The sequence below is a fragment of the Propithecus coquereli genome, unplaced genomic scaffold, assembly GCF_000956105.1.
Source record: "Propithecus coquereli isolate 6110/MARCELLA unplaced genomic scaffold, Pcoq_1.0 Scaffold163, whole genome shotgun sequence".
Lineage (NCBI taxonomy): Eukaryota > Metazoa > Chordata > Mammalia > Primates > Indriidae > Propithecus > Propithecus coquereli.
Window position 1 is genome coordinate 3,236,665 of NW_012140858.1, and position 24,591 is coordinate 3,261,255.

Below are 24,591 nucleotides of genomic sequence, written 5' to 3' on the forward strand. Positions count from 1 at the left end.
AGTCTCTTACATAGAGGTATATTATAATTTACAAAACATTTTCACTTTCGTTGACTCAATTCATTCGTCATTTATCATTCATTATGTATTTCCACCTGTGTGGGCCAGGCCCTGTGCTGGGATATAGCTGCGAACGAGTCCAGGGTCCTGCCCTCACTGAGCGCACAGTCTAGAGCGGCCCTGTCCAGCCTGGTAGCCACCTGCTGCCTTTGACTACGGGGCACTTGAAATGTGGCTGGCGTGCCTGAGGCTCTGCATGTGAACTTTCATTTACTTTAATGAATTTCAGTTTGCCTTGCACACGTGTCCAGTCACTACCGCATTCGACAGCATTCAACCGTCAATTAGAGTAGCTTGCCAGGTCTGTCTGGTCTGTTTTCTGTGGCTTCCTTAGGATTTGAAAAGCTTTCCTCTGGTTTCAGTGGGGAACTGCGAAGACCTTTTCCCCTCCCTCTGTACTTTACGAGCACAGAGAGGAAGGTGACCAGGGAGCCTCCTGGTGATCCATGGGAATTACACGGACACCGACGCTGTAATGTTCTCGGTGGTTTGGGGAAGTCCTGCGGGATTCTGCACACAGCCTGTGAGCAACTGGGGCCTTGTTCTGAGGTGCGTTGGATTTTCTGGAGCTTCTACACTCAGGGATATCTGCAGGATTCAACAAAGAGGGTGTGATGGCCGGAGGCTTGGTTGCAGCTTGGGGAGAGCCCCCAGAGGTCACCTGTTCAACCCCTGCATTGTGCAAGTGGAGAAATGGAGGCCCAGAAACCTGGGTAACCTGCCCACAGTCACACAGCAACCAAAGCTGGGCTAGACCAAGGGACACCCTCTGTCATCAAGGATGTGACTGGGTGGGTGGGCTTCCCCGGGGGCTCTGAGATGGGCAAACGGGGCTGAGCTCACCATGTGCTGCTCTGCTGGACACATCCTGGGACTGCAAGGGCAGGACACAGGACCCAAGTTCTGGGCCCAGCCCCCAACTCCCCTGCTGTGTGACCCCAACATTTCTAGGCCTCAGTTTCTTTGTTGGTAAGATGAGGAGGCTGGATCGTCTGATGATTTGGAAATCCCTTCCACATTTGACTTTACAGTACACATAGCACCGGATCCACTTGCGTGGATGAGGAAACTGACTTTTAAGTAGCTTCTGAGTGGCAGGCAGGTCCTCAGACTCTAAACGTTTTGTGTTCCCTGTCTTGAGATGGGATGTCTGCAACTGCAACCCCCCACGGCGTCCTTGGATTCTTTAGGCTGGGGCAGTCCCCTGGATTTGCTGCTGGGGACCGTGGGGCTTGCAGGGGGAGGCGGCGTTGTTATAGAGCTGCCGTGTTTTCTGCCTGGGTCTCCTCCAGTGAGGGGTGTTTGTGAGAACATTGGAATCACAAAGTGGCCCATGGCGGAGAATGCAGCCAGAACAAAGGCGCCCTCTCCCCGCCGGGCTGGGGGAATACTAACTAGTTGACAGGAATTTTAATATAAAACTCTCTCTCTTCCTTGTCATTCTGAGGTTTCAGGAAGCCTTCGAGCTTATCGTGTAGAGGCACACAGTACAGACAGGGCTTGGGGAGGTGAGAGGTGATTTCCTGCCATTCTTCTGTGGGGCGGGCTTCCCAGGGCGGTCATGCCAGGCTGACGGGCGCACTGCGGGCTCCCGCTGCTGGGGGGAGAGCTGGGTTTTCATGGGGCGGCAGCCGAGGCAGGACCCGCAGCCATGAACCGCTTCAATGGGCTCTGCAAGGTGTGTTCGGAGCGCCGTTACCGCCAGGTGGGTGCTTGGCCCCATGGGGGGAGCCTATGGCATGTTGGGGGTAGAGGGTGGGGCCCATCTGTGTAGGACCTCTCTCCCCAGGAGCCCCTCCTCGCCTCCCCCTGCTCCCTGCAGGCTCGTTTTGATCCGGGGAGGAGGATAGGGGCAGGAGCTGGACCCACGGCCCAGCCTGTTGCCTACCACTCCTCTGTAGGGCCAGACGAGGCCCAGCTCTGTGCGTAGTCCTAACCACTGATGGGCGATGTGGTGTCCTTGGTGAGATTGTCTCGCTGACTTTCTGTTCTTTTTCTCTGAGGAGGGGTATGGATTAAAAAAGACATCTCGAGCCTGAGATTGAAGAAGCCTCAGTTGCTGAGCAGCTGGGTGTTTCTGGAGGAGGATTTTGTATTTTTGCTCACTTTCCCTACTTCTGATGGGACAGCAGTGCTCATCCTGCCCTCTGCGTGTGCGTCGCTATGTGCTTGTATGTGGGCTAGGATGTTTTTATATATAGGTACATACACATGATCATCCTCCCCCACAGCCCCGATGCCTTGCGGTGGCTTAGGATTCCTCTGGCTTTGGACTCTAACTTCTGTGAGAAGATTCGGCCTCATTCTTGCAAGCGGGGACACAGTGGGGACTGATGATCCCGTTAGCTCCAGAGCCTCTTCTGGAACTGTGATGGGGCATTTTTTCCTATAAAAAAGGAATGGAGTCAGGGAGGGTGAAGGCAAGGGATATCCAAGCTGGAGGGGAGCTCAAAGTTTTTCTGATTTAAAAAATGTAGAGATGCCCCTCTGTTTGTTTTAATGACCACACTGGAATGTGGGTCCTGACTCCTCTGACAGGATCTGGCAGCTGCCCGCTAGGGGACCCAGTGTTTTCCCTCCAGCCCTCCCCAGTCCCAGGTTCTGCCCTGCAGCCCCGACTCTGCGCTTTCTGCCCTCCCGGAGCCAAATAGAGCAAGCCGCTTTGACACCAGCTTCTGGGTGGCAGAGTGGTGAGGCAGAGAGAGCACTGGATGAGATGTCTGGAAGTCCTTGGTCACTTTGGGTCTATGGGCCAGAAGACTGGGCATGCTGGCAGTCGGAGTGGGGCCAGACATGATTGTGGTCTGGACCTGGGGCCCTGGGACTCAGAGTTCAGGACAGCTTCTGTGTTAGAAACCAGCACGGAATTGAGAGCACCAAGTTTTTTGTCAGACCTGAGTTCAAATCTACCTCTGTTCCACTTTGGCTGTGGCTCTTGAGCAAGTCACTTTACCTCTCTGAGCCTCAATCTCCTTGTCAGTAAAATAGGGATAATAAAGTCCAGTGATGCTGGTCTGAGAGTGAAGGGGATGACATGTATGAAGTACCTGGCTCAGCGTCTGCTACCTACATCTAGGAAGCGTTTGGTGCATGGCGGCAGCTGGGGATTGAAATCTAGGCAGGACAGAGGATCAGCAACTAGGCAGGAGGACAAAAGTGAGGTGCTGGCATGGGCGAGGCCTGAGAGCAGTGGCAGCTCCTGCCCTGGACAGGAAAGAGCAAGAACCACCCCAGGAAGGACAGCCTCTGCCAGGAGCCAACGAGGAGTCAGGGCTGGGCTACCCCCTTCACCAACTGACCTTGAGAGGCCCAAGGTCAGAGAGGAAGGCTGAGAGCAGGAGGGTGGTGGATGGCTAGGGTAGCGGGGGTGTCACTTATCACTTTGGGCCTTGATTTCCTTCTCTGCAAAATGGGCATCCTAAAACTAGCCCTGCATTCCTGTCAGGGCTGTAGGGAAGACCTTCTTTGGACACTACCCTCTCAATGTGGTCAGCGATCATGATGGACAAAATATAATTCTGCTTCCTTCGTGTAGTCCACCCCTCACTCTGAGCTAGGAGGTGAGCGTGCTTCCTGACACCCCCTCCTCTTCTCTTCCTTCGCACCCCCCAGCTGGGCTGCACTGCAGTCTGGGCTGGCTCTTCTTAGGCTCGCATCCAGCAGGGTGAGGGGGCTCTAGTCAACGGTCCCTATGGGACGAGGGGACCAGAGCCTGGCGGGGAGGCTGTCTTCCTGGAGCTCACTTCTCTCCAGCCTCAACTCTGGGGCCTTTACTTAAACCAGCTAGCCCGGAGCCCAGGGTGCTGGTGCTTGCTTTCCAGGCAGGAGGGGCTGTGGGCCTGTGGTGGGTGGGACTGGGGAAGTGCTAGAAAGGCTTTGGGACCCCAGCTTCTGCCTGGGCTGAGCAGTGGCTTGAGAGACCCCTAAAGATTCCTCCTGGTCCCGCCAGCCTCCTGGCATCTTCTCTGGCTTCAGGTGGGCCTGGCAACTAGTGCTCACTCCTTTCCTCCAGCTTTCCCCGCTTACCCCCAGGTTTGTTTTTCTTTCTTTCTTTCCATTTTTTTCCTCTTCCTGTCTTAGCTGCGTGTTTTCCCAGAATTCTTATGGGAACGGGGTATTTTCCTGCCCCCTCCCCCTTCCCCTTGTCTGTCAGATTTCCTGTTTTACAAACTGCTTTGAATCCAGGCCCGGGCCGGTGGGAAGCAGAGCTTCAGGGGCCCCAGCTGCTTCCAAGGGCCTCTGTCACCCCGGGCCTCCTCCCTCCCCTTCCTCATGCCCAGCCTTGGGATGGCCGGCAGGTGAATGCAGGTGCCCAGCCTTGGAGAGACAACCCTTAAAGGAAGGAGACAGAAGTCTTCTGACAAAACCATCGCCCTTGACCTTTTCCAGTCTTGCTGAGCTGGCTTCTTTCTCAATTTGTCCTGGACACCTTTCCCCATGCCTCACTAGGGTCTGCTCCAAGTCCTACTTCTTCTAGGGGGTCTCTTGGGACCCTACTGAACCCCTTCTCTGACCCCTTCCCTGCTCCCTTAGTAGCCTGAATGAGCCGGCAGGTCACACTGCACACCGCATCCTTCTGAGGATGGGATGAGGCCAGGCTGTCCTCACTAAATTAGCCCTGGCTGAGTTCCTGCCATTAGGAAGTGTGGCATCCAAAGTCAAAGCATGAAGGACTGTTCACAGCACAGTCCTCATGCTTTACTCTATTGCTTTTGTGCCCTGCTTTGCTTTGGAGACATTTGGGCATCCTCATGCCCCTCAGGGAGCCTGAGACCAAGGCCTCATGCCTCTGTACCTCAGTAGAGTCCGGTATGCAGTAGGAGCTCAATAATTGTGTATTGGTTTGAAAAGAGCATCCAGATAGCGGGGCCCTTTCATGGGACTTCTGAAAGTAGGGGTAGTGGACCTACCAAGCATATGGGCCTCCACAGGCACAGAAAGGTCAGTGGCCGGTTGGGATTCAGCTGGGAGGCCTATCTGTGCCCTCTCCTCCCCCTCCCCTGGGAGCCTCACTGAATGCCTCGAGGCCCTGGCCATGGGCTGCCCCAGGAACCCCAACTCTCTTCCTCTGACCCTTGTCCTGAGGCTGAGTGAGTGTGACCCAGTTTCCCCTCCTCTGTGCTCTGGGAAGGCAGCAACCAGGCTGGCTTTGTTTTTGGGCCCTCAGCACAGGGCCAGCCCTGGGCCAATGCTCTGTGAGCCTCTGTGGGACAGGAAGAGGGGAGGGAGACACAGGCACAGGAGACACAGTGGATCATAGGCAAGGTGGAAGCGTGCAGCGCCGTGGGCCCTTGGATAAAGGGCGGGGAATGCTGGGGCTGAGGAGGGCAAGATTCGCCCTTCTAAGACCTTGTCCATCCCAGGCCCTCCCTGCATTGGCTTGGGTTTACCTCCTGAGCTCTCAGCCTTCCCGCTTGGCCCACAACCCAGGGTCCAAGATGCCTGGGCTGAGACAGGGATGGTGAGTGGCTGGCCAGCTCCTTCTTGGCTCCAGTTCCCTTGGAGTGGAGGGTGGCTCTGGGGTGGGGCCTGTGGGCTTCCCGACCCTAGGGGCAGGGGCAGCAGCCTCCAGCTTCTGGAAGTGACTGGGCAGAGCTGTGTCCTAGATCACCATCCCGAGGGGGAAGGACGGCTTTGGCTTCACCATCTGCTGCGACTCTCCGGTCCGCGTCCAGGCTGTGGATTCTGGTAAGTGAGTGCCTGGGGGAGGCCAGCCCTGCTTGTCTGCCATGCACCTGGCTTTGCAAACAGAGCCTGGAACAGAAAGGGGAGCCCCGAACTGGAGCAAAGTGTCCTGGTTTTGCAAAATGAAAAGAATAATATTTTTAAATGATCATAGATGAAACTGGAGGTTCATGAAAATATGTTCACTTTTTTTCTTTATCAAAATGAAAATAGGTCTTTATATTTTGTTTTTCAATCAGTTTAAACAGGAACTAACATCAGCAGCGGCTGCATGGGAAAATGAAAGTCATTTATTAAGTCTGCTTGGAATCAGTATTTTATCCTAGACCAAGCCTGATTAGCACTTTAAGATAGTCATTCCTTCCCTACTTTTCACAAATAATATTTCTCTTAATCACAGAGTGAGCATCTTAAGGGCAGAAACCAGGGCTCAGTGATCAGGCTGTCCCCAGTGCCTGCACAGGGGTGGTGCTCAATGAACGGTGTAGGAGCGAGTGAAGTGTGTGAGCCTGGCAGCAGGGGAGGGTTCTCAAGGGGGTAGGAGGCCTTGGGGAGGGGGAGGGGACCTGGGGGAAGGGAGGACAGCAGAGAGGTGAGCCAGCACCAGGGGGAGGCAGGCAGGGAGGCGGTGAGGGCAAAGGGGTGCCTCCCTGCAAGGCCCTTGAGAGCTGCCAAGTTTGGCCCCTCATTTCACAGATGAAGAAACGGAGAGAAAAACGGTGGTCCTTGTCTAAGGTCACCATGGAAGCAAAGGACTCCAGGCCCTTTGAGGGGGTCTTGGGCTTCAGGGGGAGGAGGGCGCTGAATGGCTTTTCTTTGTCCCTGCAGGGGGCCCGGCAGAGCGGGCAGGGCTGCAGCAGCTGGACACGGTGCTGCAACTGAATGAGAGGCCGGTGGAGCACTGGAAATGTGTGGAGCTGGCCCACGAGATCCGGTGACAGCGGGCAGTGGGCGGCCGGGGCCTCAGGCTGATGACACACTCCCCCCTCCTCCCCAGCCCTGGCACACTGCCCTGCCCTGCCCTGCTCTTGTCAGTCCCTCCTTTGCCCAGCTGTGAGCAATTCACTTTGCTCCTCGGGGAATCGGTTTCTTGGCCTGAAAATGGAAGGTTCAGGCTCAGAGCAATTTTGGATCCCAGAGCAAACAGCAGGGAAGAAGCTCTCAAACAGACCCTGTGGTTCGTGACATGGCTCCAGAGGGTTGCTTTCCACTTTAGCTAATTATTTCTGCTACCTAAGAGCTAAGCCCATTCTTTTTTACGGATGTGTAGATGTTGCAAATGTATCAGTTGCACAGTTAAGAAATTATTTTTAAAAATGATTGGGTCCTCTAAATTTTGACCCCCTAGGGTAAAACTCTAATAGCCTCATTTTAGGTTTGCTTCTAGAATGACTAGATGAGGGGTTGTAGTCAGGGGGCTTGCTGACTCCTACTTGCTTATGTCTTGCCTGTGACAGGCATCACAAGTTGAGTGTGGTGCTCTTTCCTTTTGAACCTGGCCTTGGCCTCAGGGTCCTTCTCAGCCACTGCCAGTCAATTAGAGTTGACCTAAGAGACCCCTTTGCTGTCTCTGCTTTAAATGGTCTCTTCCATCCCTTCCTGTCCTGACACTGGGGGCTTCCCCCCTGTGTCTGCCTCCTCCTCCCTTTCCCTTCCTCTCAGGCCCCTACCCTGGCTGATACTGGTCTTCCCCAGGCTCAACCTCTCTGTGTGATGCCCAACTTCCAGGAGCTGCCCCAGCGAGATCATCTTGCTCGTGTGGCGCATGGTCCCCCAGGTCAAGCCGGGGCCGGATGGCGGGGTCCTGCGGCGGGCCTCCTGCAAGTCCACACATGACCTCCAGTCACCCCCCAACAAGCGGGAGAAGAACTGCACCCACGGGGCCCAGGCACGGCCCGAGCAGCGGCACAGCTGCCACCTGGTGTGTGATAGCTCCGACGGGCTGCTGCTTGGCGGCTGGGAGCGCTACACCGAGGTGGCCAAGCGTGGGAGCCAGCACACCCTGCCTGCCCTGTCCCGTGCCACCGCCCCCACTGACCCCAACTACATCATCCTGGCCCCACTGAACCCTGGGAGCCAGGTATGAACAGCCGGTGTGGGGGAAGGTGAAGGGCCTTGGGTCCCCGTGGGAGGCCAGGAAGACTTAAGGACTCAAAGTTGTGTCATGAGGAGCCTGCAAGGGGAAGGGAGTATTAAGCAAGGAGGCAGGCTGTGTGCCTGCTCTGGCCTGTGCGAGGCTGTCCTGGGTAGAGAGGGCAAAGGGTTCTGCGTGGCCTCAGGGCACAGATCCAGGACCAGGGCATGCATAGGCTAGAAGGTTTCACCTTTCAAGAAGGAAGAGCTCTCTACCAGCCTGTGCTTTTCCATAGTGGAGTGGGCTGCTTTTGTAGGTAGTGAGCCCTCGTCACAGGAGGTGTGAAAGCAGACACTGCATGATTGCATGGTGGGAAGATGATGTGCGTTTCTCAAAACATTAGTCCCATGAGATACTCTGGGAAAAAAGGTGTTCTAAAGTCAAAAAAGTGTGAGAAATATCCCATACTCTTTTCCTCTTCTGGGACATTTCCAATGCAAACTAGCCTATTGGAAGCTGTAAGGGTGTCCTGCAGTGAAGAAGGTGGCTTAACCTTGTTTAACCCAGCATTTCCCAAACTTACCTGATGGTGGCACCCTTTATGGCGTGGTGGTTAGCGTCCCACCGTTTCAGTGTTCCGTGGGATGCACTTTGGAACAAGCTGCTGTAAAGGAAGGTGGGGACTTGCCAAGGGGTTAGACTTCATGGCACTAAAGCCTCTTTCAAGTCTAATATTCTGGGATTCTGTGTTCCCTCCAGACCCCCTCCCTCAGCTGGTTAGCAGAACTGCAGTTTTTCCCTCGTGCCCTGAGGTGCTCCATTTCCTGTCCTTGGCCCTGCATCCAGCAGCTTGCTAGGCTGTCCTGCCCCGTTCCCAGGGCTGAGATGATTCTCCTGTTTTTCCCTTGCAGCTGCTTCGACCTGTGTACCAGGAGGATACCATCCCCGAAGGTGAGTCTGCCCTCTGCTATAGTCCCCTCCTAGCCCTGAGGGACAGCGGAGGCCAGCGGAGGCCTGGCCCAGCCTCCTTCTCTGAGTTCAGAGACCTTTCTGATGGAGTCAAGGTCACCCAGCACATTGACACAGACTCTCTTTCCCCTTGGTAGCTTTCCTCTCTCACTGAACCAATGTCTTTCTTTCTTAAAGCCAGAATGAGGAGGAAGAGAGGGAATCTTACCAGAACAATCTAAGAGACATAGAGTGTTCAGGACTCAGGCATTCAATTGAGTTTCATCCAGTTTTACTGAGCAACCAGTACATGTTAGGTGCTGTAGACAACGTGCTTGGGCCTTCATGGAAGAGAGTCATGGGGTTTGGAGCTGGAAGTCTCAAATTGGAGTTTTAGCTGTGTAACTTTGAGCAAATCATATCCCCTCACTAAGCCTCAGTTTCTTCATCTAGAAAATGGGGCTAATAATTCCTACCTCAGAGGGCTGCGGGAAGGATTACATGAGAAAATGGTCATGAGTGGCAGCCTGTGCACTGAAAGACGCTGCCCAGAGGGTAGTTGCCTTTGAAGGGCAGAGATGTCTCTGCTGTTTCATGCATTCTTCTCCTTTGGCCTTCAAATCCTGGCCAGGGATGGAAGCTGGGCTCAAAACCAATTCCTTCTCCCGGGAAACCTGAGATGTCCATCTTGGTGCTGGAGCTGGCTGGGCATGCCTCGGGGCCCTCCACGTGTCCATGGAGAGCTCTGACTCAAAAGTCCAGCTGGTGCCTGGAAGGTAGAGACCAGCCTTGCCGGGTGGCCTGTGATGCTCACCTTTGGTGTGCTTGAGCCCTTCTCCTGGTGCCTTCAGGATGCCCTTGAACTCCCTCCTCGAGAGCGGCTTTCTCATAGCCACTCGCAGATTTGCTTCCTTGCCACTTTCCTCTTATCGGTGGCGTGAAGATGATGTCTGTTTGGATACTTGGAAAAGTGCCTGTTCCTTTTTTGGGTGCAGAGGCTTCCTATCAGGCTCAGGGGTGCTGATGGAAGCCACCTTCTTTCCCTCCAGTCTGGGGCATTTGAGCAGTTGGGCCTGGTCTGTTGGAAATCAATCGATATTCCTTCTGGGGAGGAGTCCGATAGCGATTCAACAATGAGTTTTTAAAAAGCTTTTAGTCGGCACATTAGGTTAGAGCCGAGGTGCCACTGCTAGGGGACTTTATTAAGGGCAACGCCTGGTCCTGGCTCATTTCTCTGGGCCCAGGGCTGGATCTAGGGCCTGGCAGATACTCAGTCGAGTCTCAGTTGAGTGACTGGCTGAAGGAGAATGACTCTGGTAGCCTCTGAGGGTTTGGAGGCTGGTCATGGAGGAAGGGAGCTGGATTGGTGTGTGCCTGCAGCGGGCACATGGGCACAGGCCGGGTGGTCTGAGATTGAGTCCTTCTCAGCCCGAGAGATCGCTCTGTCTCGCCCTGGTGTGCTCCCAACCTGTGTCCGTGTTTTCATTCCCCTCTGAGGGTATGATACTTACTGAATCAAGAAGGGGCAAGAGAGGAAATGACGATGATGTTAATAACAATGGTAACTTTTTGAATGCATTGTATTAAGATCTTGACTATACTTCATTTATTCTTCATAATAATAATCCTTTTGGTATCCAAGGACATCTTTGGTTTTTACCAGGGATCGAGTCTCCGCAGCTCCCAGTCCTGGTGTTCAAAGGAAGGGGTGAAATTCAGAGCACAAAGCTTCCCTTAAACACACTTGGGGTTGTCCAGAGGTTGAGGCTGTCACCAGGGTGCCAACTTCTCAGTTCCCTCCTCTGGCCGGGCTGCCAGGAGGTAGCCTTTCAGGAGGAGTGCTGAGCCATCCTGAGTTGAATAGGAGGGAGGGTTGAGCTATTCTGAGTTGAATAGGGTCTGGTGCCCGTCCGGGGCCTGGGGTGCCTGCCTGCCTGTGGTTGGCATGTTCCCCAGGGCCGCTGGTGCTCTCGGCTTTGTACCTTGCCCTGTGAAGGTGGCCCGGCCTCAGATTTGCTGTTGCAAGGGCAGGGTGGCTGCCAGGGCTCGCCTCAGAAGCCAGGAGCAAAGCCACGTGCTTCCTATGTTTGGTCAGTGAAGCAGGTATAGAGGAATGGGGTGATGTGGGTGTCTGGACCAGACATTGTAAGAGGTAGCAGGTGGGAAGTAAATGAGTTCGCCTTCATAGAGCTCAGTAACTGGGTTGCAACCTGGACTGTTCTGAAAAAAGATAGTTCAAAAATCAGTTTTGGAGAGCCACTCCTACTTGCAACACATTATCCAGGGGTGGGTGGAGATTGGGGCACTAGGACATGAGGGTCACATAGGTTGAGTTGATTCTGACTTGTATCATTTACTGGCCAAATGACCTTGGGCAAGTCACCCAACCACTCCAGGCCTCAGTTTACTTATCTATAAAATGGAGGTAAACAGGCCTTTCCTCTCAGAGGGCAGAGTTGTGTGTCAGGTGGTTTATTTGTGATTCTCGAAGCCCTACGTAAAGATTGTGTGACAGCCCTGGGAAGCTGGGCTAGGGAAGGGAAGGGAAGAATTTGTTTTGTTTTGTTTTGTTTTAAAGTCTGAGACTGGGGGCAGCATCTGCAGACAGTGACCTTTTGAAATTTTGGTCTATTTTGCCTCAGTCCCCTGCTTGTCAGTCCTCTGTGGTTTTACCTTCTCTGGCCTAGGCTTGGCCGTGTTAAATTAGACTGTCTAGATCCAGGCTGACCCTGGGCCCCAGTTGCAGGGTGGTTTGAGGCCCCGTCTGTCCTTCCACCCGCCCTGATGGGTGGATGACTCAGTGGCTTAGGGTTTGTGATAATCCCTGGTGCACTCACACTCTGATACAATCCACCAAGCCCTTTCCTACCAAGTCCCTGTGTGAGCCTCCCGCCGGCCCTGGGGCAAGCAAGCACAATCTGTATCATCTCCACTTTGCAGGGGAGAAACCCTGACTCAGAGGGGGAAGGAACCTGTTCAGGGTTGCACAGCCAGTACCTGCCTTGGGAAGTCAGTGATCGAGTTCGAGTGTCTTATCCAACTCAAATCCAGCGCAGATCTCGCGACTCAGGATGGTTATGTCAGCAGCAGGGCTGGGGCCTGGCAGCGCATGCCCCTCTGGGCCTGAGGTGCAGAGCAGGCTGGGACAAGGAGCTGTGGGACTTCTTCCTTTCGTCTGCTCCCCCTGTGTCCATCCAGGCTCATGTTCTTTCTTTTCCTCTCTGAGCGACTCACTGAAGAGGCAGGAAGTAGTTTGGCTTATCATGGTTTGAGTGCTGCCCCCAGACTCGACTGTGATCAGTGGTCACTTGTCGGGGAGAGTCAACTTGTTTTTCTCACCCTGCTCTGTGGGTGGGAGGAGGAAGCAGGTGTGAAACCTTCTGAGCGGAGGGTTTCCTTTGAGGCCGTGGGCCTTGCGTTGGTGGGGAGCTTCCCTGGGATGTAGCTGGGGTCAGGCCACCTGTTCTCCCCAGGCTTCCAGGGCTGGGGGTGGCAGAAGGAGGCCTGGGCCTTGGGCCTCAGGTTGGGCAACCAGGTCAGGGGGGGCCCGTCAGTTGCCCGCCTGGCAGCAGGAACCCCCTGGAAGGGGCCCAGGTGTGTGTGGAGCCTGATTACTCTAGTTTGTCTCCCACCTGCCCGTGTCCAGGAATCCCTCACTTTTTAGCTACTTTGTGTTTTGTCCCTCTGCCCATTTGATGGCACATGATAAAGACCTGTGCATTACCCCTTGTTCAGGTGGGGGTAGGTGTCCAGCAGTGTCCCCTTAATGAGGGACCCCTTGCTGCTGCAGCCTGTGCTGTCTTCCCTGGGGCTGGCCTTGTTTCTCCCTTTCCCTCTCCTTTTTATGATTAGAATAATTTTGTTAATAATTTGTTAGTTGGTGGCCAAGCAAAAGTACCTACTGGATGCCGTGAAGTCTGGGATTCCCAGAGTTTCATGGGACACCTGATTTCTAAACTTGCTTGTTCAAGTGGAGGAATCACAATAACAAAAACAAGAACGAGTTAGCAGCTAACTTTTATCACACACTCAATAGGTCCCAGGCACTGTTCTAAAGACTTTACTTAGAGGGTCTCATTTAATCCTCACAGCAGCCCAGTGAGCTTGGTGCTGTTGTTATAGTTGAGGAAACCGAGACTCCAAGGGTGAAGTAAGTTGCCCGAGGTCACTGAGCTAGCAAGAGGGGAGCAGGATTTGAGCTCAGCTATCTGGCTTCAGAGCTTGTGCTCTCACCGAGACCTGGGGCAGCCAGTGCCACTCCTTGTTTTAGACTCACTGAAGTGAGCCAGGCTGCTGGCTCTGAGGCCTCCTGGGAAAGCCTCGGTCTCTGCCACCACTGCAGAGAATGGGTCTTTGTCCCTGGCGCTGGGAGGTGATGGAATGGGTGAGCTGGGCTGGGTGTGTGCAGGGAATAGTGGGGATGGTGGCAGGGTGGGGGTGGGGGCACATGCCCTGCCACACAGCGTGGTCACTGCTCTGCTCCAACTGATTGTCCCACATGGAACTGTGGGCCCAGTGAGGTCAGATCTTCTGATTTCTCAAATATGAGAGATTTCTTGATTTTTAAAAGCATGAGGCCAAACCGGTAAGTCTGATTTGGGCCTGGATCACCAGGTGAAGGCTGTTGCCTCTGTCCTAGTTGGTCCTTCCCAGCTGCTTTCTAGCCCTGGAGTTGCTTGTTGACATGTCAGTGTCTCTCACTACAGTGGGAGGGAATTCCTTGAGGCCTGAGGCCCGTCTGAAGCCTCTCGATAGTCTCAGCACCCTGCGCAGCGCCTGGCACAGAGTCGCTGCTCAGTAAGTGGTTGTTGGTGGAAGGAGTCTCTGTTCCCCATTTCTACAGACGAACCTGACGTTGCAGGGGTGACGGAAGCGCCTCACAGTCTCCCATCTCTGTTCTGCAGAATCAGGGAGTCCCAGTAAAGGGAAGTCCTACACGGGCCTGGGGAAGAAGTCCCGGCTGATGAAGACGGTGCAGACCATGAAGGGCCATGGGAACTACCAGAACTGCCCGGTCATGAGGCCGCACGCCACACACTCAAGCTATGGCACCTACGTCACCCTGGCCCCCAAAGTCCTGGTGTTCCCCGTCTTTGTTCAGGTGAGCCTGTGGCCTCCAGGGTTCCCTCAGGAGGAAGTGAGAAAGAGGAGGGCTTTTGCCCCAGGACTTGGGATGCTGCCTCATCCCAGGACTGAGGGCCCCCTTTTGGGAGAGATAAATAGCTTCAGATGCCAGGATTCTGGGGTTGTACCGAGGGAGAAGAGATTTCCGGGAGGATACAGAGGAAAAAGTGGGGCCAGGGGAGCCCAGCAATAAGAGAGTCCTCTCCTTCCTCTCCTCACTTCCCCTCTACCTGAGGACAGGGCGGGTGCACAACAGCTGCTTATAATGTCACAGAGCCTGTTTGCTGAGGCTTCCACTCCCTGGCTCACCTAGTGGTTTGATATTTGGAAATGACCAAGGGAGACCCTGAGGCCTGGCGCTAGCGTCGTGTCTGGTCTCCTTGGTCTCTGCAAACATGTCTGGCCAGTGTTAGTTGGTGGTCTGAGATTCATTGGCCCTCCCTTCTTCTACTTCTCCCTCTTCTTCTTCCCTCTCTTCCTCCCCATTTCTCTTTCCTTCTCTTTAGAAATAACCTTTATTCCATCACCCAGATATAACGGTGTGAACATTTAGGTGTCTTTTGGGTGTCCATGTATACATTTAAAAAAAAAGAAAACATATCTTATTCTATATTTCATATCTTGTTGCCTTTGTTACGTGAAAATCATAGCATGAACATTTCCCACATGATTAGATGTTCTTTGAGCCTGTGTTTTATAGAGGTCACACACTCTTCTATTACATGGATACACCACATTTAGTTAACCAGTTCCCCATTCAGATACTTTGTCTAGTCTTTTGCTATTGTAAATAACTCTGCGATAAAAATCCTTGTGTGTGAATTACCTCTCTGGTTATTTTCCTTGGGAGTGATTCCTAGAAGTAAAATGACTGGGTCATGGGTCATAAACATTTTAATGGCTCTTTACTGACAAATCTTCCTGCTTTCCAGGAAGATTCTATTGCTTTATCCTCTCGTTAGCAGCCAAGAGGTGACATGGCCCTTAGGGCTTCATTTTTGACCATGCTTCTCTGGTCTCCCTGACATCCCACTCTGAGCCTGTCACCGTCCAGTGGATCTTAGAACTCACACTTTGTTAGGGCACAACAATCTCTGGCAGGCCACACGCCTCTCCTTAGCTCTGTTGGAAGGGCCTGGCCTTTGCCTTTCTGTTGGTCTCTTTCTTAGGATGTGACACAAAGTTGTTGACATCTATGGGGGTTAATTTTCATTTTTATCATGTTCTTTCTTTTCCTCTCTGAGCGACTCACTGAAGAGGCAGGAAGTAGTTTGGCTTATCATGGTTTGAGTGCTGCCCCCAGACTCGACTGTGATCAGTGGTCACTTGTCGGGGAGAGTCAACTTGTTTTTCTCACCCTGCTCTGTGGGTGGGAGGAGGAAGCAGGTGTGAAACCTTCTGAGCGGAGGGTTTCCTTTGAGGCCGTGGGCCTTGCGTTGGTGGGGAGCTTCCCTGGGATGTAGCTGGGGTCAGGCCACCTGTTCTCCCCAGGCTTCCAGGGCTGGGGGTGGCAGAAGGAGGCCTGGGCCTTGGGCCTCAGGTTGGGCAACCAGGTCAGGGGGGGCCCGTCAGTTGCCCGCCTGGCAGCAGGAACCCCCTGGAAGGGGCCCAGGTGTGTGTGGAGCCTGATTACTCTAGTTTGTCTCCCACCTGCCCGTGTCCAGGAATCCCTCACTTTTTAGCTACTTTGTGTTTTGTCCCTCTGCCCATTTGATGGCACATGATAAAGACCTGTGCATTACCCCTTGTTCAGGTGGGGGTAGGTGTCCAGCAGTGTCCCCTTAATGAGGGACCCCTTGCTGCTGCAGCCTGTGCTGTCTTCCCTGGGGCTGGCCTTGTTTCTCCCTTTCCCTCTCCTTTTTATGATTAGAATAATTTTGTTAATAATTTGTTAGTTGGTGGCCAAGCAAAAGTACCTACTGGATGCCGTGAAGTCTGGGATTCCCAGAGTTTCATGGGACACCTGATTTCTAAACTTGCTTGTTCAAGTGGAGGAATCACAATAACAAAAACAAGAACGAGTTAGCAGCTAACTTTTATCACACACTCAATAGGTCCCAGGCACTGTTCTAAAGACTTTACTTAGAGGGTCTCATTTAATCCTCACAGCAGCCCAGTGAGCTTGGTGCTGTTGTTATAGTTGAGGAAACCGAGACTCCAAGGGTGAAGTAAGTTGCCCGAGGTCACTGAGCTAGCAAGAGGGGAGCAGGATTTGAGCTCAGCTATCTGGCTTCAGAGCTTGTGCTCTCACCGAGACCTGGGGCAGCCAGTGCCACTCCTTGTTTTAGACTCACTGAAGTGAGCCAGGCTGCTGGCTCTGAGGCCTCCTGGGAAAGCCTCGGTCTCTGCCACCACTGCAGAGAATGGGTCTTTGTCCCTGGCGCTGGGAGGTGATGGAATGGGTGAGCTGGGCTGGGTGTGTGCAGGGAATAGTGGGGATGGTGGCAGGGTGGGGGTGGGGGCACATGCCCTGCCACACAGCGTGGTCACTGCTCTGCTCCAACTGATTGTCCCACATGGAACTGTGGGCCCAGTGAGGTCAGATCTTCTGATTTCTCAAATATGAGAGATTTCTTGATTTTTAAAAGCATGAGGCCAAACCGGTAAGTCTGATTTGGGCCTGGATCACCAGGTGAAGGCTGTTGCCTCTGTCCTAGTTGGTCCTTCCCAGCTGCTTTCTAGCCCTGGAGTTGCTTGTTGACATGTCAGTGTCTCTCACTACAGTGGGAGGGAATTCCTTGAGGCCTGAGGCCCGTCTGAAGCCTCTCGATAGTCTCAGCACCCTGCGCAGCGCCTGGCACAGAGTCGCTGCTCAGTAAGTGGTTGTTGGTGGAAGGAGTCTCTGTTCCCCATTTCTACAGACGAACCTGACGTTGCAGGGGTGACGGAAGCGCCTCACAGTCTCCCATCTCTGTTCTGCAGAATCAGGGAGTCCCAGTAAAGGGAAGTCCTACACGGGCCTGGGGAAGAAGTCCCGGCTGATGAAGACGGTGCAGACCATGAAGGGCCATGGGAACTACCAGAACTGCCCGGTCATGAGGCCGCACGCCACACACTCAAGCTATGGCACCTACGTCACCCTGGCCCCCAAAGTCCTGGTGTTCCCCGTCTTTGTTCAGGTGAGCCTGTGGCCTCCAGGGTTCCCTCAGGAGGAAGTGAGAAAGAGGAGGGCTTTTGCCCCAGGACTTGGGATGCTGCCTCATCCCAGGACTGAGGGCCCCCTTTTGGGAGAGATAAATAGCTTCAGATGCCAGGATTCTGGGGTTGTACCGAGGGAGAAGAGATTTCCGGGAGGATACAGAGGAAAAAGTGGGGCCAGGGGAGCCCAGCAATAAGAGAGTCCTCTCCTTCCTCTCCTCACTTCCCCTCTACCTGAGGACAGGGCGGGTGCACAACAGCTGCTTATAATGTCACAGAGCCTGTTTGCTGAGGCTTCCACTCCCTGGCTCACCTAGTGGTTTGATATTTGGAAATGACCAAGGGAGACCCTGAGGCCTGGCGCTAGCGTCGTGTCTGGTCTCCTTGGTCTCTGCAAACATGTCTGGCCAGTGTTAGTTGGTGGTCTGAGATTCATTGGCCCTCCCTTCTTCTACTTCTCCCTCTTCTTCTTCCCTCTCTTCCTCCCCATTTCTCTTTCCTTCTCTTTAGAAATAACCTTTATTCCATCACCCAGATATAACGGTGTGAACATTTAGGTGTCTTTTGGGTGTCCATGTATACATTTAAAAAAAAAGAAAACATATCTTATTCTATATTTCATATCTTGTTGCCTTTGTTACGTGAAAATCATAGCATGAACATTTCCCACATGATTAGATGTTCTTTGAGCCTGTGTTTTATAGAGGTCACACACTCTTCTATTACATGGATACACCACATTTAGTTAACCAGTTCCCCATTCAGATACTTTGTCTAGTCTTTTGCTATTGTAAATAACTCTGCGATAAAAATCCTTGTGTGTGAATTACCTCTCTGGTTATTTTCCTTGGGAGTGATTCCTAGAAGTAAAATGACTGGGTCATGGGTCATAAACATTTTAATGGCTCTTTACTGACAAATCTTCCTGCTTTCCAGGAAGATTCTATTGCTTTATCCTCTCGTTAGCAGCCAAGAGGTGACATGGCCCTTAGGGCTTCATTTTTGACCATGCTTCTCTGGTCTCCCTGACATCCCACTCTGAGCCTGTCACCGTCCAGTGGATCTTAGAACTCACACTTTGTTAGGGCACAACAATCTCTGGCAGGCCACACGCCTCTCCTTAGCTCTGTTGGAAGGGCCTGGCCTTTGCCTTTCTGTTGGTCTCTTTCTTAGGATGTGACACAAAGTTGTTGACATCTATGGGGGTTAATTTTCATTTTTATTTTAAAATTTTTATAAGAAATTAAAATTCATCTTTAAAAAGTTATGAGGATGTTTAACTTATGAAATATATAAACTAAAAATGGGATAACATTTAAATGTACAGTTTAACAAATAATTATAAAGTAAATATCCACTAAGATAACAGGAAGAGACCATTGCCACCACTCCAAAAGCCCGTGTATCTATCTGTTCCTGATGAGAATGTCCTCTTTTCCCATCAGAGGTACTCACTAGCCTGACTTTAGGGTAATCATTTCCTTGCTTTTCTTTACTTTTACCATCTATGTATGTTTCCATAAACAACATGTTTTATTTGGCCTCTCTGAAAGTTATTTAATGAAATCATACTGCATATACTCTTTTGGGTCTTGCTTCTTTTGCTTCCCATTATTTATAAGAGCCATCGGGTTGTTATGTGTAGTTATTAATTTCACTGTCTTTGTGTGATATGATATACTTAGAAGCCATGTTATAAATACACATTCACAAGGACAAGTCCTGCTGGGTGATCCAGAACTTAGGGAGCTTCCTTTCGGCTGGGCTGGATTGGCGGGGTGATGGGGTGGGGTGAGATGTTTGGGTGAGAATTTGTACCTGGGGAACTGATGGCTGAAAAAGCGTCAGCTCAAGTGTATTATGAAAGCAGAATAAGGACTGTCTTGGTCTTGAAGGAACTCAAGTGACCAAATCTCTTGGCATGTGGCTCTCAGGATGCCTCCTGGGGCTGACAGCAGGAACCTTTCTGTGAGACATGAACAAGACAGGTGGGAGAATGTGTGGGGGCTGGAAGGGCCCAGGAGCCCATGTAGGGTGCAGGGAGCTGTGGGGGAGGTGTGCAGGGGGCCTAAGCATGTGGTTGGACTTCCTGCTAGAGAGCGTAGCTCTCATGGTGAGAGTTGGTGGGGAAGGTGGTAGCAACAGTTCTGCACAGGACAGCAGCGTCCGTCTTTCTGTTTCCTTCTTGCACATGAGGGGGTGTGTGGGTTCTCAGGTTGGGGGAGGGCTGCCAGACTTCTCTCTGTCAGAGGGCTCTCTGTGGCTAGCTTTGACTGGCTGCCGCCCCCTCCCCCGTGGTCCCTACCAGGCCTCTTTGAATTGCCCACTCAGCTAGAGCCTTGCTCTGTCTCAGCCTCTAGATCTCTGTAACCCTGCCCGGACCCTCCTGTTGTCGGAGGAGCTGCTGCTGTACGAGGGGAGGAACAAGGCTGCCCAGGTAAGACTTTCATCTGTGTTTCCCGGGGGTGGTGGTGGGGATTTCCTGGTAGGCTTCATTGGCATCCTCCAGGCCCCTCATTTTTCTCTCTTCCTGGTGGTCTTAGAATTGTACAGTCTCAGGGTAGAGGAGAACCAAAAAATCCCCCCACCTCATTCCTGCTGCCCTCCTTACCAAAAGGCTACCCAGCCTTTTCTTGTACCTTTCCAGTGATGGGGAACTCACCTCCTCTCAAAGCTATTTAGTCCATCTTTGATGGTTAGAAAGTTTCCCCAGCCCCTAAAGACATCCTACTGTTTACGCCAAACTCTTCTAAGGAGAAGAAGAGATGGCAATTCACCCCAGCTGTGGTGAGTAACTTTGGGGGTGAGAAGATTAAAGCTGTTAACCAAAGTGAATTTTTAGAGGAGTATCAGTTACCCGAGTTTTCGGGGTTTATATTGACCCAAATCCTATATCCTCTTCAGAGAGATAAGTCTATGATTTCTCCTGGGTTCCAGCTCTGCCAACAGGGTGCTGAGGTGGGGCCTTGCCACTCTTCCTGGGAGAAACCTTCTCCAATCGGGAGGATGTCACTCACCCACGCAGTCCCCAGAGCTGGTCAGGTTCCAGCTCAATCCCTGAGCTTAAAACGACTTGGGAACAGAAGTTGGAGCCCTGGTATCTGGCCCAGCTCCCTGGGGCCATGGATAGGGCAGGGAGCTTGCTGCAGGTCAGGCCCTGATGCATAGCTGGCTTGGCCTCGTCATGTGGCAGCTTGGGGTATTGGAAAGATCAGGAAACTTGGAGATAGGAAGCCTATATCCAGCCCCAGCTCTGCTGTTGGCTCACTTGTGAATTCTCCCTTCTTCCTCAGTCTTCCTATCTGAACAATGGGTATGTGTGTATTTGAGGCAGCAAGGGCAGGGTCAGAGGTTAACTGATCTCTAAGGGCCCCTTCAGCCTCCGCATTCTGGGGTACTGTGTGTGATTGTGGCTAAAGCAGGAAGTTAGTTTTGTTTTTTAAACAAGCCAACCGAAACTTATATGTTCCAAATGAACCTTGTCTTTCTTAAAGGAACCCCCCGGGGGGCCTGTGTGTTTATTTCTACCGCGCTGTATTGCTCACTGCGTTTCTGGACTTCCTCTTTTCTGGACCTCCTCTTTGGGATATTTCCTAAGAATCTCAGCGCATCTAAGCTGTCTCAGTGGGAGAAACTTCATCTGTTGAGAGGGATTTAAGTTTTAGGAAAGAGAAGCTGGAGCTATGTTTGGTGAATAAATGTGTATTGGAGCTAAGTCGGGTGTCCAAGGGTCAGAAAGTAAGGCGTGGCATAAATTCCCCAGACTCCTAAGAAGGCAGTTAGAAACGGCAGCCACCCTGGAACATACACATATGTTAAATTTGCTCTTTTGTTTGTCCACTCGCCATTAAATCTGCAAACATTGGGTACTTATTGTGTATCCTCAGTGTGTATGCATTTTATACACTTGGTCCCAATTAGTTCTCGCAGCACCCCCACGACAGGCAAGGTTGTCCCCATTCTTTGGTTGAGACACGGAGGCTCTGGTGAGATAAACTGGGAGCCAAGCGTCTCACGGCTGGCAAGGGATGGAGCCAGGATCAGCACTCCAGCTCGCTCTGGCTCAGCAATGCTTCCCATGATCCCCTGCTGCTGCTGGCACGTTTGTTTAAAAGCCAACTGAGGAGCACGAGCTGAAAGCACAGCCTGGTTGCAGTTACAATTTGTCCAAAAAGATCTTTGCTCATAGCTCTGTGGAGCCTTAAAGCCAAGAGACCCCACCCCGTCCCACCCCCAAGATTGAAGGAAGTGATTTGAAGACAAGTAAAATAAATACATTCCTTTCTCTTGAAGTATTATAGCAACCAAATATGTGGATCTTGGTACCCTATCATGTTACTCAGGTCAAAAACATAAACCAATTCAAGAGGGATGTGGATAAATTCATAGAACCTCAGTGTTGGTGGGGCCCTCAGGAGTCATCCATTCTAATTGCTTCCCTGAAACTTTCCAGCTAATGGTGTTTGAGTCTGCAGGGGCAGCCATCTGAACAGCAGTTTTATTACTGGAGAGTGCTGAATTGTGGAAAGTTTTCCCTTTCTCTTAATAGAAATCTTTATTTCCCCCTTGATTCTTTACCCCATCTCTTCTCTGGGCATGCTCAAGTTTGCTAACTTCTGTGAGCTGATCCAGTCCCACACACCGAACCGCCCTGGTCATACCCCCTCCCAGAAGTCACAAACTTGGTTAATGTGGCCTGAGGTTAAATCAGCATTTGGAGCTGCCACATTTATACATTCAAACAATGGTTATTGAGCATCTACAACATAGCCAGGCTCAGGGCTAGGTTCCAGGAATCATATGAAGCACAGGACAGACACACCCTCACTTTACACACTGACTCAGGGAGTTTAATATTAACTAAGGCACCAAGGTCTTTTCTGCCCTTGGCCCAGTTTCTCAGGAAGAAGCTTGGTTAGGGCCACTTAGGAGAAGTCACCCTCCAAGTTGTAAGGATTCCCTAACCAAGTGATCCCTCAACCCTTGACCCTTTGGAAAAACAGATGAGTCCTTGGAACAAGTATGGGGAAGACACCCGGTGAGCCCCATGGCCTGTTGCGGAAGGCAGCAGGTAATCGGGCTATGGGGGTGGGCATTGCTCCACTGTGGGCTGTTGTGGCCTCCACTGGATCCTGGTGAGATGTGAAGGGTCCACATGCCCTCCCCTGGCACGCTTGCCCCTCTGCCCTGCCTCCAGCTACATGCCAGCTCTGGCCTTTCCCTGACCCGACCTTTGGGGAAATTCTTCATTCATGCCTTAATCACTTCCTGTCTAGACCATGTTCTCCGCTCTGGGAATCCGAGCTGGAGCAGTGGCCTGGCCCTTTTCTCACCTTGCCAGTGGCTCCTCCCTCCGTGCCCTCCTTCCAGTCCTCTCTGGGGCTGGGCTGGCTTTTGACTTTCTAGGCTCCTGACAGATTGTCTCCTCCAACTCTTCCCCTGCCAGCCTCCCTCTGGGTCTGGAGGTGACTGACAGACTTCCCTTGAGTCGGGGACATGTTTTGTGGGCGCCTGAGGGGTTGCTTGTGTTTCTGGCAATTTAGAGCCTTCTTCCTATTGCTTGGACTTTGGAGTCTTCTCCTCAGACAACCAACCCTTTGAATCTTTCTGAACTCTCAAGTCATTTTCTTCTCCTCCCTGAACTTTATTATTTTTGGTCTCCTTTGCTTCTCTTTTTCGGTCCTTGTTTGGATTCTTTCACATTCCATAGGCATATTGCTACCCGAGCAATGGGCCCTGGTTATGTGGCTGTGGGCGGTCACTTAGCCTCTCTGAGCTCTGGGGTCCTCATCTGTAAATGAGAGCGATGGGTTTATTTACAAGTGAGGATCCACTGAGCAGACACTAAGTGTTTAACAAATGGAGGCTTCTCGTGGGCCATATTGAGACAGGGCTGTGGTGGGAAGAGGGTTGGATAGGTCCACCACCAAGATCCCTTCCAGCCTTCGTGTTCGGGCCCCATTGCAGAAGGTAGAGCCCCTGGGAACTTCTGCTCAAGGATGTCCCCCTGTTGTCTCTGTGACCCATATTTCCCCAAACCACTGTTTGTGCTACACTCAGAAGCCAAGCGATCCTTTGATATATTTTATTAATATATAAATTTAAATGACAAAAATAACAGTCTCATTGCAAAAAAATGCAAATTAAACCATAATATATAAAGTAAAATCCCACTCCCTGTAGTGAGGAGTGTGTTGAATATATTAGATATTTTTAAAAATGTGTAAATATAGAGAGATTTATAGATTTGTTTTATAAAGTTAGATTATACTCTAGGTATTTTCACCTTGCACTATTTTGACTTATGATAGACAGATTTCTATTTCTGCCCACATAGCTCTACTTTTTTTTTAAAATAGTTGCATAAAATTCTACCATATGAAGGTTGCATAATTTATGTTGTCCATCCTCTCTTGATGGGCATTTCTATTATCTTCTTTTTTAAAATTAAAAAAAAATGCTGCTGAGACCATCCTTATACATTTATATTTATACATGCTTATAAATATTTCTGTAGGACAGAGTCTTAGAGGAGAGCCGTGGGGTCATCTTGTGCCCCTCAGTGCACGCCAAGCCTTCTGGCTAATTCTTCTTGCTTCAGAAGAGATGAAGCATCAGGTTTTGACACCTCAAAGGGAAGTTCACATCATTAATAATATTTTGTTTTCTTTGGAGAATCTAAAATTGGATTTTATTGCTTTTGACGAAAGGCCACTGCAAGATTTACAAAACAAAGAACAGTGTAATCTTTAGTGGCATTAGAGGATCAAGTGGATTTTTTTTAGCATAAAACTATGCTGAGCATGCCTGTTGGTTTACCTATAATGTCTAAAAATAGCTTTCGCCTTTATTTTTGGAGCAGCTAGTGCATAAAAGAGATAAAAGTTATGTACGTGTCTGTATTGGAGCGTAAGTAACTGGCTTTTTCTTGAGCTAATTTCTCATTAATGCAGTTAAAATTATCTGCAAGGAATTTAGTCACACGACCTCACGCTGCGTGCCACTTCCCTCCAGTCTGCGGAGAGCTGGTGGAAAAAGCCTGTGAGCGACTAGGCAGGGCCCCTTCTCCCTGTTTGCACTGATGACAAAATTGAGGCTCAGAGGGTCAAGGGAACTTAACCAATCATTTTGTGGTTCATTAGTGGCAGAGCTGGGATAGGAGCCTCATGCCTTCTGACTCCAAGTCCAGTGCTCTTTCAGTCAGACGCTGACAGTAGAATAAAAGCCAGTATGGAACATCCTATAGCTCAAGGGCGACTCCAAGCCAAGGGTGCTGGGCTGGAGACTCCAGGGGCATTTGGGCAGAGGGTGGGCCTGGGGGCATCGGGCTGTAGACAGGCTTGCAGACACCATCTGCGTGGAGGGTGAGGACTTTCTCTTTCTTCTATTTTTTCCTACTTGGAGGGGTGAAAGTTTAGAAAACTGGAGGGTGATGGGACCGTCTTGACCACAGGTCAGGTCCCTGCCCTTGGCTGTAGCCACATCGAGCGCTGCCCCTGGTTCCGCCTGAGATGATGAGGATGTGTTACCTGAACCTTCAGGGGGGTCATGGCTCCAGCCTC

The 24,591-nt window shown here is 51.5% G+C and overlaps 1 protein-coding gene across 2 annotated transcripts in view; it reads left to right on the forward strand.

The window, feature by feature from the left end:
* The window catches only part of RGS3 (regulator of G-protein signaling 3), a 121,896-nt gene that overhangs the window by 28,681 nt on the left and 68,624 nt on the right, over positions 1–24,591 (forward strand). The window contains exons 1-7 of one of the 2 annotated variants that reach the window (XM_012641190.1): positions 1,646–1,765; positions 5,667–5,748; positions 6,574–6,679; positions 7,474–7,825; positions 8,731–8,770; positions 13,672–13,868; positions 19,383–19,466. In XM_012641190.1, the coding sequence (XP_012496644.1) occupies positions 1,712–1,765; positions 5,667–5,748; positions 6,574–6,679; positions 7,474–7,825; positions 8,731–8,770; positions 13,672–13,868; positions 19,383–19,466 (915 nt within the window). In that variant the 5' untranslated portion in view covers positions 1,646–1,711. Of the gene's footprint in view, positions 1–1,645; positions 1,766–5,666; positions 5,749–6,573; positions 6,680–7,473; positions 7,826–8,730; positions 8,771–13,671; positions 13,869–19,382; positions 19,467–24,591 lie in introns of those variants that run through there. The other variant, XM_012641189.1, reaches the window with a different exon arrangement.